Source organism: Saimiri boliviensis, chromosome 6 (genome assembly GCF_048565385.1).
Source record: "Saimiri boliviensis isolate mSaiBol1 chromosome 6, mSaiBol1.pri, whole genome shotgun sequence".
In the NCBI taxonomy this organism is placed as follows: domain Eukaryota; kingdom Metazoa; phylum Chordata; class Mammalia; order Primates; family Cebidae; genus Saimiri; species Saimiri boliviensis.
Window position 1 is genome coordinate 87,985,135 of NC_133454.1, and position 16,794 is coordinate 88,001,928.

Sequence of the window (16,794 nt, forward strand, 5' to 3'; positions counted from 1 at the left end):
ACCCAGGTTCAAGTGATTTTCGTGCCTCAGCCTTCCCAGTAGCTGGGATTACAGGTGTAAGCCACCATGCTTGGCCTTTTGTGTGGTTTTAACAGAGTTGTTTAATGTTTTATAAATTGAATGTCTATTTTTAATATGTTCTATATGAAATATGTCACAATAGAACATTTTGAAAATACATTTTGTGAGGTCTAATGGGGAAGAGCAATGATGGAAAATCGTTGATTATCCACAGATTTTTTTAAAAAAAATTTTTAGTTTAGAGATGGCTGTTCATGGGTACAATCACAATGCAGTGCAGTTTCCAACTCCTGGGTTGAAGTGATCCTCTTGTTTCAGCTTCCCAAGTAGCTTGGACTACAAGTGCATGCCATTACGCCCAGCTCCACAGATATTTTTACTTACTTCATATACACAATGAGTCCAGGTGCCTGGAACATAGAAGGTGCTAAAATATTTATGGGCCAGGAGTGGTGGCTCACACCTGTAATCCCAGCACTCTGGGAGGCCGAGGTGGGCAGATCACGTGAGGTCAGGAGTTTAAGACCAGCCTGACCAACATGGCAAAATCTTGTCTCTACTAAAAATACAAAAATTAGCTGGGTGTGGGGGCAGATGCCTATAATCCCAGCTACCTGGGAGGCTGAGGCAGGAGAATCACTTGAACCCAGGAGGCAGACGTTGCAGTGAACCAAGATCACACCACTGCACTCTAGCCTGGGCAATCAGAGTAAGACTCTGTCTCAAAAAAAAAAAAAAAATATATATATATATATATAGAAAGAGGGGAGTAATGTGAAATCAGAACCTATTATTAATATTATGGTGCTTATGATTAAGTTAGCGGTTTAAATAAGACATAACCATGGGAAGATAACATAAGCTCTTATAAGGGCATTTTGATAATTATAGGCAGTAAGTGCTATAAAAATTCTGTGAAGAAAGTAGTATTTATGAATGATATGATAAATAATGATGATACGATGGCTTTATGTCTTATTTTTATGTCAGATTTTCTAGGTGCCCTGATCCTGTTAATGCCATCATTTCCTTACCTGCTGTTTATTTTTCTTTCTAAAATATAACCACATATTGTTTATGAATGATATGATAAATGCTTGGGGATACCTAGCAGAGGAATTGGTATTTGAAGAAGTACTTGACAAATGTAATAATAATGTTAATTGCTAACATTTATCAAACATTTAATACACGCTGTTGAATACTTAATATATATTAACTCACTGAGTTATCTTCTTAAGAACCATATTTTTAAAAATGCTGTTAGCTTGATCTCATAGATGAAGAACTGAGAATTAGAGGGGTAGGCAAAGTAATTGTTCAGGGTTACACAGCCAGTAAGTGGACAAGTTGGGAATACAGGGAGTTGGACCTCAGAGCTTTTGCTCCAGACCACTGTAGTTTATGGTCTCTTTGTGGTTATATTTACAAAAGATAAATAAATAAGAGGTAAGGAAATGATTACATTAACAGGATCAGGGCACCTGGAAAATCTGACACAAAAATAATACATAAAACTAGTAAGATAATTTGAAGCCAGATTTTTTTAAAATTTTATTCATTTATTAATTTTTTTTAGACAGAGTCTCACTCTATCAACCAGGCTGGAGTGCAGTGGCACAGTCTTCCCTCACTGCAGCCTCCATTTCCTGGGTTCAAGTGATTTTCCTGCTTTAGCCTCCTGAGTAACTAGGATTACAGGCATGTGCCATCATGCCTAGCTAATTTTTGTATTTTTAGTACGGATGGGTTTTCACCTTGTTGGCTAGGTTGAACTCCTGACTTCAAGTGACCCACCCATCTCGGCCTCTCAAAGTGCTGGGATTACAGGTGCAAACTGCTGCACCTATCCACAAATGCCATCTTTCTAAGTTTGCCTTTCTAATCAAAATTTTTGCTGGGCCAGGAAAAAAAACAGTGTTCATATTTCATGAGTTATCTTCTCTTTTGGATTAGAAAGATACAAGAATCACCATAAATGAAGATGTAGTATCTTAAAAATTAGGTAGATTTTCTTTTTCTTCTTCTTCTTCTTTTTTTTTTTTTTTTTTTTTTGAGACAGAGTCTCACTCTGTCACACAGGCTGGAGTGCAGTGGCATGATCTGGGCTCACTGCAACCTCCACCTCTTGGGTTCAAGCCATTCTCCTGCCTCGTCTCCTACCGACCCCCCCCCCACCCCGCCCAGCCCTGAGTAGCTGGGATTGCAGGTACGAACCACCATGCTCAGCTAATTTTTGTATTTTTAATAGAGGCATGGTTTCCCCATGTTGTCCAGGCTGGTCTCAAACTCCTGACCTCAAGTGATCCGCCTGCCTCAGCTTCCCAAAGTGCTGGAATTACAGGCATGAGCCACCACACCCGGCTATTAGATTTCATTTTCTAAAAGAACATAAAAAGTCTAGAAGAGATAGATAATAGAGGGTATTTTAACTAATTTTTTACATCCATATGGAAGATAACTTTCAGCTATGTAGTGCTTTTTTTCTTTTTTTTTTTTGAAACGGAGTTTCGCTCTTGTTACCCAGGCTGGAGTGCAATGGTGCGATCTCGGCTCACTGCAACCTCTGCCTCCTGGGTTCAAGCAATTCTCCTGCCTCAGCCTCCTGAGTAGCTGGGATTACAGGCACGCACCACCATGCCCAGCTGATTTTTTGTATTTTTAGTAGAGATGGGGTTTCACCATGTTGACCAGGATGGTCTCGATCTCTTGACCTTGTGATCCACCTGCCTCGGCCTCCCAAAGTGCTGGGATTACAGGCGTGAGCCACTGCGCCTGGCCTATGTAGTGCTTTTTTAAAGAGTCCAGTATGAGGCCAGGTATGGTAGCTCATGCCTATAATCCCAGCACTTTGGGAGACTGAGGCAGGCAGATCACTTGAGGTCAGGAGTTCGAGGCCAGCCTGGCCAACATGGTGAAACCCCGTCTCTGCCAAAAAAATACAAAATTTAGCTGTCCATGATGGTGCATGCCTGTAGTTCCAGCTACTCCAGAGGCTGATGTCGGAGAATCACTTGAACCCAGGAGGCAGAGGTTGTAATGAGCTGAGATGGCACCACTGCACTCCAGCCTGGGCAACACAGTGAGATCCTGTCTCAAAGAAAAAAAAGTCCAGTATAAGTTAGCAAGTGTTACATAGTATTGACATTGTATTCAGGTGAAACAACTGGGCCTTTAGTAGGTAGCTTATTTTCTTGTGTGGGTCAAGAACTTGTTTCTGATCTCAAATCCAGTTACTTACAATATTATAAGTAAATACGTTCTCACACTTAGACTCCTGAAACAGACACTCAGAGTTCTAAGCCTTTATTCATTTTGGTTTTTGTTGTTGTTGTTGTTATTGTTTTATTTTTTTGAAACAGAGTCTTGCACTATTGCCAGGCTGGAGAGCAGTGGTGCTATCTTGGCTCACTGTAGCCTCTGCCTCCCAGGTTCAAGCAATTCTCCTGCCTCAGTCTCCTGAGTAGCTGTGACTACAGGGTGTGTGCCACCACGCCCAGCTAATTTTTGTATTTTTAGTAGAGGCAGTTTCACCATGTTGGCCAGGATGGTCTCCATCTTTTGACCTGTGATCCACCCGTCTCAGTCTCCCAAAGTGCCGGGATTACAGGCATGATCCACCACGCCCGGCCTCATTTTGGTGTTTCTAAGAAGGCAGAGAGCTGACTTTCATGGCCTTGGGCCTTTATAACACATGGGAATGTGGGCAAAAGGGGACGTTAGTTTCTATTGTTATAAAATTTTTGAGGTAGCTATGTGAAAGTTGGCAAGTGATAGTGACAGGACTTCTTTCAGATTATACAGGTTAGAAAAGTTCGTTCATCTCCAAAATGCCAGACATAAAGGTACATGAATACTTTAATACTAAGAACAGATGATAGACTTTTAAAGAGGTAAGGCACAGTGGTTCTGGTAATCTTGATCCAAATATAGTATTTTGTTTCCTTTTTAGATTACAGTGTATCTGCAAACTCCAAAATAGTTATTGTCACAGCAGGTGCACGGCAGCAGGAGGGAGAAACTCGCCTTGCCCTGGTCCAACGTAATGTGGCTATCATGAAATCAATCATTCCTCCTATAGTCCGTTGTAGTCCTGATTGTAAAATTCTTGTTGTTTCAAATCCAGGTGAGTCTTTTCTTTTGTTTTATTGCATAAGGATGATTTTCTCTTACCATTCCTTTAAAAGAATCAACTTCATTGAGGTAACATTTATGTACAATAAATTGCACTCATTTAAAGCATATAATTCAATTTTTGATATATGTAATCACTCATGAAACTAACACCATAATCAAGATACAAAACATTTATCTCTGAAAGTTTTCTTGTGCCTCTTTGAAACTCATCTCTCATTCCAACTCTGGCCCCATTTTCTGGAATTTCATATGAATGGAATCGTGGTGAATGTAATTTTTTATGCCTGACTTCTTTTGCCCAGCATTATTATTTTGGGATTCATCCATATTATTGGGTGTATCATATTGTTCCTTTTTTAGTGCCAAAGTATTATTGTAATTATACATTTTTTTTTGAGATGGGGTCTCAGGGTCTCACCCTGTTACCCAGGTTGGAATGCAGTGGTGTAATCTTGGCTCACTGCAACCTCTGCCTACCAGGCTGAATTGATCCTCCCACCTCAGCCTACCCAGTAACTGGGTCCACAGGCATGTACCACCACACCCAGCTAATTTTTGTATTTTGGGTAGAAGTGGGGTTTTACCATTTTGTCCAGGCTGGTCTGGAACTCCTAAGCTCAGGCAGTCCACCCACCTTGGCCTCCCAGAGTGCTGGGATTATAGGTTTGAGCCACCACAGCCAGCCATTGTTTATACATTTAAAATACTGTTTTGTTTATCTATTCATCTGTTGATACATACTGAGATTATTTCCAGTTTTGGGCTATTATGAATGAAACTAACATCTTTTGTGTATAAGTATTTGTGTAGTCATATGTCTTTATTTCTCTTGGGTAAATACCTGGAAGTAACATAGGTGGGTTATGTGGTAGGTATATGTTTAACTCTATCGGAAATTACCTAACAGGCTGGGCATAGTGGCTCATGCCTGGAATCCTAGCGCTTTGGGAGGCTCAGGCAGGAGGATCTCTTGAGCCCAGGAGTTTGAGACCAGCGTGGGCAACAAAGAGAGACCTTGTCTGTACATAAAATCAAATAAAAAAGCTGGGTGTGAGGAGGAAGGATTACATAAGCTTGGGAGGTCTAGGCTGCAGTGAGCTGTGGTTGTGCCACTGCACTCTAGCCTGGGTGACAGAATGAGACCTTGTCTCAAAAAAAAAAAAAAAAAAAAAAAAAGAAAAAGAAAACCAAACACAAAAAAACAGTTTTAAATTTTAGCCAATCCAGGCCAGGTATGGTGGCTTATGCCTGTAATCATAGCACTTTGGGAGGCCAAGGCAGGTGGATCACCTAAGGTTAGGAATTCAAGACCAGCCTGGCCAACATGGTGAAACCCTGTCTCTACTAAACATAAAAAAAATTAGCCAGGCATGGTGGTGGGCACCTGTAATCTCAGCTATGTGGGAGGCTGAGATAGGAGAATCAGGAACCCCGGAGGCGGAGGTTGCAGTGAGCAGAGATTGCTCCAGGGCATTCCAGCCTGGGCAACAGGAGCCAGATACTGTCTTAAATAAATAAATAAAATAAATAAATTTCAGCCAATCCAATATCTGTGTGTGTGTGTGTGTGTGTGTGTGTGTGTGTGTGTGTATGTATGTGTTTTGTTTTTTTGTTTTTTGTTTTTTGTTTTTGAGATGGAGTCTTCCTCTGTCTCCCAGGCTGGAGTTCAGTGGTGTGACCTTGGCTCAGGGCAACCTCTGCCTCCTGGGCTAAAGTGATTCTCGTGCTTCAGACTCCGAAGTAGCTGGGATTACTGGTGCATATCACCACACCCGGCTAATTTTTGTATTTGTATTTTTAGTAAAGATGAGTTTATACCTTGTTGGCCAGGGTGGTCTCGAATTCCTGACTTCAGGTGATCTGCCTGCCTTGGACTCTCAAAGTACTAAGATTACAGGCATGAGCCACTGTGTCCTACAGGGTTTTCAAGGTAACAATCATATTATCAGCAAACAGGAACAGTTTGACTTCCACGTTACCAGTTTGGATGCCCTTTATTTCTTTCTCTTGTTTGATTGCTCTGGCTGGGACTTCCAGTACTATGTTGAAGAGGAGTGGTGATAGTGGGCATCCTTGTCTTATTCCTGTTCTCAGAGGGAATGCTTTCAACTTTTCCCCATTCAGCGGTATTATATTGGCTATGGGTTTGCCATAGGTTACTTTTTGGGTTTTTTTTGGAGACAGAGTCTGGCTCTGCTGACCAGGCTAGAGTGCAGTGGCATGAACTCGGCTCACTGCACCTTCTGCTTCCTGGGTTCAAGCAATTCTCCTGTCTCAGCCTCCCAAGTAGCTGGGATCACAGGTGCGTGTCAAATTTTTTCTATTTTTGGTAGAGACAGGGTTTCACCATATTGGTCGGGCTGGTCTTGAACTCCTGACCTCAGGTGATCCACCGGCCTTGGCCTCCCAAAGTTCTGGGATTACAGGTGTCAGCCACTGTGCCCAGTTCATGGATGACTTTTATTACATTAAGGTATGTCCCTTGTATGCTGATTTTGCTGAGGGTTTTAATCATAAAGGGATGCTGGATTTTGCTGAATGGTTTTCCTGCATCTATTGAGATGATCATGTGATTTTTGTTTTTAATTCTGTTTATGTGGTGTATCGCATTTATTGACTTGTGTATGTTAAACCATCCCTGCATCCCTGGTATGAAACCCACTTGATCATGGTGGATTATCTTTTTAACATGTTGTTAGATTCAGTTAGCTACCATTTTGTTAAGGATTTTAGCATCTTTGTTCATGAAGGATATCAGTCTGTAGTTTTCTTTTTTGGCTGTATCCCTTCCTGGTTTTGGTATTAGGGTGATGATGGCCTTATAGAATGACTTAGGGAGGGTTCCTTCTTTCTCTGTCTTGTGGAATAATGTCAAAAAGGTTAGTACCAATTCTTCTTTGAATGTCTGGTAGAATTCTGCTGTGAATCTATCTGGTCCAGAATTTCTTTTTGTCGGTAATTTTTAATTACCGTTTCAATCGCACTTCTTGTTATTGTTCTGTTCAGGGTATCTAATTCTTCCTGATTTAAGCTAGAAGGGTTGTATATTTCCAGGAATTTGTCCATCTCTTCTAGGTTTTCTGGTTTATGAGTGTAAAGGTGTTCATAGCAGCCTTGAATTATCTTTGTATTTCAGTGGTGTCAGTTGTAATATCTCCTATTTTATTTCCTCATGAGATTATTTGGATTTACTCTCTCTGTGTTTTTTTGAGATCAAGTTTTGCTCTTTCACCCAGGCTGGAGTGCAATGGCATGATTTCAGCTCATTGCAATGTCCGCCTCCTGGGTTCAAGTGATACTCCCACCTCAGCCTCCTGAGAAGCTGGGATTACAGGTACCTACCACTATGTCTAATGTTTGTATTTTTAGTAGATACGGGGTTTCATAATGTTGGCCAGGCTGGTCTCAAACTCCTGACCTCAGGTTATACGCCCACCTTGTCCTCCCAAAGTGCTGGGATTACAGACATGAGCCACCATGCCCGGCCAGCTCTCTTCTTTTCTTGGTTAATCTTGCTAATGGTCTATCAATTTTATTTATCTTTTCAAAGAAAGAACTTTTTGTTTCAGTTTTCTTTTTTCTTTTTTTTTTTTTTTTAAGATGAGGTTTCGGCCGGGCGCGGTGGCTCAAGCCTGTAATCCCAGCACTTTGGGAGGCCGAGGCGGGTGGATCACGAGGTCAAGAGATCGAGACCATCCTGGTCAACATGGTGAAACCCCGTCTCTACCAAAAATACAAAAAATTCGCTGGGCATGGTGGTACGTGCCTGTAATCCCAGCTACTCAGGAGGCTGAGGCAGGAGAATTGCCTGAACCCAGGAGGCGGAGGTTGCGGTGAGCCGAGATCGTGCCATTGCACTCCAGCCTAGGTAACAAGAGCGAAACTCCGCCTCAAAAAAAAAAAAAAAAAAAAAAAAAAAAGATGAGGTTTCACCATGTTAGCCAGTCTGGTCTTGAACTCCTCATCTCAAATGATCCGCCTGCCTTGGCCTCCCAAAGTGTTGGGATTATAGATGTGACCTATCACACCTGGCCTTCATTTTTCTTTTGTAATTTTTATTGTTTCAATTTCATTTAGTTCTGCTCTGATCTTGGTTATTTCCTTTCTTCTGCTGGGTTTGGGTGTGGTTTATTCTTGTTTTTCTAGTTCCTTGAGGTGTGACTGTGGTGGTCTGTTTGTGCTCTTTCAGACTTTTTGATGTAGGCATTTAGGGCTATGAACTTTCCTCTTACCATTGCCTTAGCTATATCCAGAGGTTTTGATAGGTTGTGTCATTACTGTCATTCAGTGTGAAGAGTTTTTCATTTCCATCTTGATTTCATTTTTGACTCAATTCTCATTCAGGAACAAGTTATTTACTTTCCATGTATTTGTGTGATTTTGAAGGTTCCTTTTGGAGTTGATTTCCAGTTTTAGTCCAGTTGTCTGAGAGAGTGCTTGACATAATTTCAATTTTCTTAAATATATCGAGGCTCATTTTATGGCCTATTGCATGGGCTATTTTGGAGAAAGTTCCATGTGCTGTTGAATAGAATGTGTATTCTGTGGTTGTTGGATGAAATGTTCTGTATCTCTCTGTTAAATCCATTTGTTCCAAAGTATAGTTTAAATCCATTGTTTCTTTGTTGATGTTCTGTCTTGATGATCTGTTAGTGCTGTCAGTGGAGTATTGAAGACCCCCGCTATTATTGTGTTGCTGTCTATCTCATTTCTTAGGTCTATTAATAATTGTTTTATAAATTTGGGAGCTCCAGTGTTAGGTACATGTTATGTTTAGGATTGTGATATTTTCCTGTTGGACAAGGCCTTTTTATGTACCTCTTTGCCTCTTTTAACTTCCGTTGCTTTAAAGTTTGTTGTCTATAAGAATAGCTTCAAACCCCAGCTTGTTTTTCATGTCCATTTGCATGAAATGCCTTTTTCTTTCCACCCCTTTAAGTTTATTTGAGTCCTTATATGTTAGGTGAGTCTCCTGAAGTCAGCAGATAGTTTGTTGGTGAGTTTTTTTTTTTTTTTTTAATGTTATTTTATTTTATTTATTTATTTATTTGCAACAGAGTTTCACTCTTGTTGCCCAGGCTAGAGTGCAATGACGCAATCTTGGCTCACCACAACCTCCGCCTCCTGGGTTCAAGTGATTCTCTTGCCTCAGCCTCCCAAGTAGCTGAGACTACAGGTCTGTGCCACCACACCCAGCTAATTTTGTGTTTTTAGTAGAGACAGGGTTTTTCCATGTTGATCAGGCTGGTCTCAAATTCCCAAGCTCAGGTGATCTGCCCGCCTTGGCCTCTCAAAGTGCTGGGATTATAGGTGTAAGCCACCATGCCCGGCTGGTTGATGAGTTCTTATTCATTCCACAGTTCTGTATCTTTTAAGTGGAGCATTTAGGCCATTTACATTCAATATTACTGTTGAAATTGGAGATACCATTGTATTCATCATGCTGTTTGTTGCTTATGTACTTTGGTGTTTTGTTTGTTTGCTGTTTTTGCTTTTAACTTTTATTTTTATTTCATTGGTCCTGTGTGATTTATGCTTTAAAGAGATTCTGGGACGAGCATGGTGGTTTATGCCTATAATCCCAACACTTTTGGGAGGCCAAGGGGGGCAGATCACATGAGGTCAGGAGTTCAAGACCAGCCTGGCCAACATAGTGAAACTCTGTCTCTATTAAAAACACAAAAATTAGCCAAGCATGGTGGCAGGCACCTGTAGTCCCAGCTACTCGGTAGGCTGAGGCAAGAGAATCACTTGAACCTGGAGGCAGAGGTTTCAGTGAGCTGAGATCATGCCATTGCACTCCAGCCTGGGCAACAGAGCAAGACTCTGTCTCAAAAAAAGTAAATAAATAAATTAAAAAATAAAGAGATTCTGTTTTGTTATGTTTCCAGGATTTGTTTAAAGATTTAGAGCTCCATAGCGGTGGCTTGGTAGTGGCGAATCCTCTCAGCATTTGTTTATCTGAAAATGACTGTATCTTTCCTTCAAACATGATGCTTAGTTTCACTGGGTACAACCCTCCTGGCTGATAATTGCTTTGTTTGAGGAGGCTGAAGATAGGGCCCCAGTCCCTTCTAGGTTGTAGGGTTTCTGCTGAGAAATCTGCTGTTAATCTGATAGGTTTTACAATCTGATAGCTTTTCCTTTATAGGTTACCTGGTGCTTCTGTCTCACAGCTCTTAGGATTCTTTCCTTTGTCTTAACTTTGGGTAACCTGATGACAATGTGCCTAGGCAAATATTCTTTTGCAATGAATTTCCCAGGTGTTCTTTGTGCTTCTTGTATTTGCGTATCTCGGTCTCTAGCAAGGCTGGGGAGGTTTTCTTCAATTATCTCCCCAAATACCAAATATACTTCCCAAGCTTTTATAATTGTCTTCTTCCTCTGGAATACCGATTATTCTTAGGTTTGTTTGTTTAACATAATCCCAGACTTCTTGGAGTCTTTGTTCATATTTTCCTATTCTTTTTCTTTGTCTTTGTTGGATTGGGTTAATTTGAAGACCTTGTCTTCGAGCTCTGAATTTCTTTTTGTTCAATTCTGTTGCTGAGAATCCAGGCAATTCTATTGCTGAGACTCCAGAGCATTTCGCATTTCTAAAAGTGTGTCCAAAGTTTCCTGAATTTTTTACTGTATTTTTTTTCTTTAAGCTATTTATTTCTGTGAACATTTCTCCCTTCACTTATTGTATTTTTTTTTTAATTGATTTCCCTGCATTGGGCTTTGCCTTTCTCTGGTCTTTTCCTGATTAGTTTAATAACTAACCTCCTGAGTTCTTTTTCAGGTAAACCAGGAATTCCTATTGGTTTGGATCCATGGCTGGTGAACTAGTGTGATTTTTGGGGGGTATTGATGAGCCTTGTTTAGTCATATTACTAAGGTTGGTTTTCTGATTCCTTCTTAGCCTCCCAAGTAGCTGGGAATGCAGGCGTGTGCCACCACGCCCAGCTAATTTTTGTATTTTTTGGTAGAGACAGGGTTTCACCATGTCCAGGCTGGTCTCAAACTCCTGACCCGAAGTGATCCACCTGCCTCGTCCCAAAGTGTTGGGATTACAGGCATGAGCCACCAAGTTCAGCCAGTGATTTGCTTCACTTCGAACTCTGTAGTAAATCTGTACTTGACTCCAAAACAATTCATCTGTTGAGGAAAAAAATTTTCAAGTGACAATGAATCTTTTTCTAACATGAAAATTTTTCTTCTTAGTGGATATTTTGACATATGTAGTCTGGAAGATAAGTGGCTTACCTGCAACTTGTGTAATTGGAAGTGGTTGTAATTTAGACTCTGCCCGTTTTCGTTATCTAATTGGAGAAAAGTTGGGTGTTCATCCCACAAGCTGCCATGGTTGGATTATTGGAGAACATGGTGATTCTAGTGGTAAGTAGAAATCTATTATCATTATGTGTCTGCTCTTACCTCTAATAATGCTTATTTTCTTTAAAGTTTTTCCCTGATATTAATATAGTTATATGAGTTTCATTTTGTTGTTATTTCCCTGGTATAAATTTTACTATTCTTTTTTTTTTTTTTTTTTTTTGAGACGGAGTTTCGCTCTTGTTACCCAGGCTGGAGTGCAATGGCGCGATCTCGGCTCACCGCAACCTCCGCCTCCTGGGCTCAGGCAATTCTCCTGCCTCAGCCTCCTGAGTAGCTGGGATTTGCACCACCATGCCCAACTAATTTTTTGTATTTTTAGTAGAGACAGGGTTTCACCATGTTGACCAGGATGGTCTCGATCTCCTGACCTCGTGATCCACCTGCCTTGGCCTCCCAAAGTGCTATTCTTTACTTTCAATCTTTTGCATTGATTTATCTATCTTTCATAAAATAGTCTATAAAGCATATAGCTGTTTTAATAGTCAATGAATGTTTCTCTTATCTGTAATACTTTTTTATTTATTGTGATTTTTTTAAAAACAGCTTTATTAAGACATGATTTATGATATGGTTTGGGTCTATGTCCCTGCCCAAATCTCATGTTGAATTGTAATCCCCAGTGTGGGAAGTGGGGCCTGGTGGGAGGTGGTTAGATCATGGAGACAGGTTCTCATGGTTTAACAGCATCCTCCTTGGTGCTGTTTTCACAATAGTGAGTTCTTGTGAGATCTGGTTGTTTAAAAGTATGTGGCACTTCCCCCCACCTCCCTCCTTCTGCTGTAGCCATGTAAGATGCTCCTGCTCATGCTTCCCCTTCGCCTTCTTCCATGATTGAAAGTTTCCTGAGGTCTCCCAGGAAGACAAGCAGATGCCAGCATTGTGCTTCCTGTATAGCTTGCAGAATTGTGAGCCAGTTAAACATCTTTTCTTTACAAGTTGCCCAGTCTCAGGTATTTATTTATAGCAATATTGGAATGGACCAATATAATACATATACCATAAAATTCAACCACCAAAATATACAGTTCATGAGTTTCTAGTATATTCACAGGGTTATACAAATATCACCACAATCTAAATATAGACTGTTTTCATCAGCCCAAAATGAAATCCCCATTTTTTTCCCCTACCCTAGCCCCAGGCAACCACTAATCTACTTTCTCACTCTGTAGATTTACTTATTCCAAATTTTTCATATAACTGAAACAATACATGATTTTAACTATTCAGGCCATACCAACCTGTCTTTACTGAATTTAAACATTTGATCTCTGCTATAGGGTTAGAACTTTATACTTTTTACAGTGTTCTTTAATTGTGTCACGTATGTAAATCTTCTTTCCATAGTGGCAATGAACCCATTGAGAATAAAGACCATTTATTCAAACATTCATTCATTTATTCAAAACATTTAAAGTGCCCTTTTCTTTATATGCCAAGAGCCATAATATAACAAATACATTTATTTGATTTGAATAAATATTTCTTCAACCAGAGCCTTACTTTGACCCTGTTGGCTTGTGTTATTGTCCTAACACAGTTATTCTTCCTGAAGGTCATTAAAACTAATTTTCTCAGGTGTATTTTAATTTCTCACATTTAATATTCTATAGTTTTATTTTTAGAAGACAGTACATTCTGGCTGGGTACGGTGGCTCACGCCTGTAATCCCAGCACTTTGGGAGGCTGAGGTGGGTGGATCACGAGGTCAAGAGATCAAGACCATCCTGGCCAACATGATGAAACCCTGTCTCTACTAAAAAATACAAAAATTAACTGGGCGTGGTGGCACGCACCTGTAGTCCCAGCTGCTTGGGAGGCTGAGGCAGAAGAATTGCTTGAACCCGGGAGGCGGCGGTTGAAGTGAGCCAAGATTGCACCACTGCACTCCAGCCTGGTGCCTGGCAACAGAGTGAAACTCTGTCTCAAAAAAAAAAAAAAAAAAAAAGAAAGAAAGAAAAGAAAAGAAAACAGTAGATTCTGATTAATATTAATTTGAACATAGTATTCTGTTTAGCATTATTTTCTGTTTCCTTTCTCTTTTTCTGCTTTCCATTGGATTTACTTTCTTTAATTTTCTCATACTTTGGGTTATGCACTTACCTTGTAAATAGTTATCTGTAAATTTTTTACATCAATACTTTACCTCAGGTGATCAATTTATTTACTCTTCTTTGGAATAATACAAGGATCTTAGAATGCATTTTGTTTGATCATCCTCTTTTTTATGATGTTGACACCATTCTCTTTCTGTCATACATGTAATTATTAGTTCCTTTTCTGTAGCCATACTGGTCTTATATCCCCCAAACTAGTTATAATGGTTATTGTTTCAATAGTCAATGCTTGTTTTGGTTCATGTACCAGTTTGCCAATTTTGCCAGGTTTTGTGTTGCTTATCTTTATTTTCTCCATCTAACTTCTTCCCTTGGATTCAATTTCTTTCTTCCTGAGCTATATCCTGTTGGTGTTGTTTCTATGACTGTTTTAGTCTCACTTTGTTCTGGAATGACATGTTAATTGGATGTGAGATTCTAGATTGACAGTTTTCCTCCTTGGCTCTTTATTCCTGTTGAGAAGTATGGTATTAATTTGATATTCTCTAATTGCTTATAATATTTAATCTTATCAGTCCTTTTTTTTGTTTACATTGCATTTTATATATTGCTTAAAAAATATGTGTGTTGCTTAAAAATGCCTCCTATACCACACAACTATAAGTAAATTCTACTACATATTTTCTGACAACTTTATAATTTTATTTCTTACATCTTTTTATGCATTTGAAACCTATTTTATGTATGGTGTAAGGTGGTGTTTTAGGCTATTTTTGTGTTGCTATAAAGAAATACCTGGCCAGGCTGGGCGCGGTGGCTCACGCCTATGATCCCAGCACTTTGGGAGGCCAAGTTGGGCAGATCACGAGGTCAAGAGATCGAGACCATCCTGGTCAACATGGTGAAACCCCATCTCTACTAAAAATACAAAAATTAGCTGGGCATGGAGCCATGTGCCTGTAGTCCCAGCTACTTGGGAGGCTGAGGCAGGAGAATTACTTGAACCCAGGAGGTGGAGGTTGCAGTGAGCCAAGATCACACCATTGCACTCCAGCCTGGGCAACAAGAGTGAAACTCCATCTCAAAAAAAAAAAAAAAAAAAAAAAAAAAAAGAGAGAGAAATACCTGGCCAAAAGTAGTGGCTCCTGCCTGTAATCCCAGCACTTTTGGAGGCCAAGGCGTGCCGACTACTTGAGGCCAGCTGGGAATTTAAGACCAGCCTGGCCAACATAGCGAAACCCTGTTTCTACTGAAAATACAAAAAAAGTAGCTGGGTGTGTTGGCATACACCTGTAATGCCAGCTACTCAGGAGGCTGAAACAGAAGAATCCCTTGAACCTGGGAGGCGGAGGTCACAGTGAGCTGAGATCAAGCCACTATACTCCAGCTTGGGTGAAAAAAAAAAAGAAAAAAAAAGAAAGAAAATAAATACCTGAGGTTAAGTAATTTATAAAGAAAAGAGGTTTTGTGGGTTTTTTTTTTTTTTTTTTTTTCATGGAGTCTTGCTCTGTTGCCAGGCTGGAGTGCAGTGGCTTGATCTCAGCTCACTGCAACCTCCGCCTCCTGGGTTCAAGTGATTCTTCTGCTTCAGCCTCCTGGGTAGGTGGGACTACAGGCATGCGCCACTACGCCCAGCTAATTTTTTTTGTAGTTTTAGTAGAGATGGGGTTTCACCATATTGGCCAGGATGGGCTCTGTCTCTTGATCTCATGATCCACCCACCTCAGCCTCCCAAAGTGCTGGGATTACAGGCATGAGTCACCGAGCCCGACCAAGAAAAGAAGTTTAATTTAGCTTGTGCTTCTGCAGGTTGTACAGGCATAGCTCCAACATATGCTCTTGATGAGGGCCTCAGGAAGTTTACAATCGTAGCAGAAGGCAAAGGGGAAGTAGATGTGTCACATGGTGAGGGTGGTAACAAGAGAGAGAGGAGGTGCCATATATTTTTAAACAACCAGATCTCACATGAACTCTGAGTGAAAGCTCATCAACAAGGGGATGATGCTAAGCTATTCATGAGAGATCTGTGCCCATGATCATACACTTCCCACTTCCAACCCCAGGGGTTACAATTTCAACATGAGATTTGAAAGGGACAAACATCTGAACCATATCAGGTGGCAGCCTAACTTAAAAAAACAACACTGAACTCAAACACCTGTTGCAATATTGCGAAGAAGAGTTTATTTTGAGATCTATATTTTTTAGTGCCCTTATGGAGTGGAGTGAATGTTGCTGGTGTTGCTCTGAAGACCCTGGATCCTAAATTGGGAACGGATTCAGACAAGGAAAACTGGAAAAATATCCATCAACAAGTTATTCAAAGGTAATATTACCTATTAAGTTTCTTAATGCCTTAATAATCAGTCTTAAGAATAAGTTTCACAGACAAAAATCAAGCAGTTGATCTTTGCTTTTTGTGAGATAAATAACTCTAGGCTTCTGGAAATCACTAAATTCAGACATATACATAGCTTTCTTTTTGGGGGCATTTTTCAAAAAGAGTAAGTACTTGTTCTTTTACAACTCATATATTTGAGGATAATAAAACCATAGTGATTATGAGCATGGACTTTGGAGCCAGGTTGTCCAGGTTTGAAACCTGCTTCATCATCTATTAGTGAGATGATACTGGGAAATTACTTAAAATATCAAAAGTTGTTTACTCATCTTCAAAATGGGGATAATTATAGAACCTACTTTATAGAGCTATTACAAAGAGTAAAAATGTTAATACTACATGTAAAATACTAGAACCATGCCAAGAACTTATTAAATGTTCATCATTTGACTTGATGAAACATTAAACTAATGCAGATGTTCAGAAATCATTATGGTTTTCTTATAAATGAAGCATCTGACTCCATATATATTAGTCTTTTTAAATATATATATATATATGTCTAAACAGCATGCAGGATTATCCTTCCAGCTTTAGCCAAGTTACATATTAGTAGAAGTTATAGAACTTAAAAATTGGTCGAGAGCCCGCATAGCCAAGTCAACTCTAAGCAGAAAGAACAAAGCAGGAGGCATCACACTACCGGACTTCAAACTATACTACAAGGCTACAGTAATCAAAACAGCATGGTACTGGTACCAAAACAGAGATATAGACCAATGGAACAGAACAGAGGCCTCACAGGAAATACAACATACCCACAACCATCTGATCTTCGACAAACCTGACAAAAACAAG

The 16,794-nt window shown here is 40.0% G+C and overlaps 1 protein-coding gene across 1 annotated transcript in view; it reads left to right on the top strand.

Moving 5' to 3' along the window:
- The window catches only part of LDHC (lactate dehydrogenase C), a 52,057-nt gene that overhangs the window by 20,069 nt on the left and 15,194 nt on the right, over positions 1 to 16,794 (top strand). Inside the window, exons 3-5 of the mRNA XM_074401204.1 lie at positions 3,974 to 4,147; positions 11,365 to 11,538; positions 15,804 to 15,921. Coding sequence (XP_074257305.1) covers positions 3,974 to 4,147; positions 11,365 to 11,538; positions 15,804 to 15,921 — 466 coding nt within the window. The remainder of the gene's footprint in view (positions 1 to 3,973; positions 4,148 to 11,364; positions 11,539 to 15,803; positions 15,922 to 16,794) is intronic.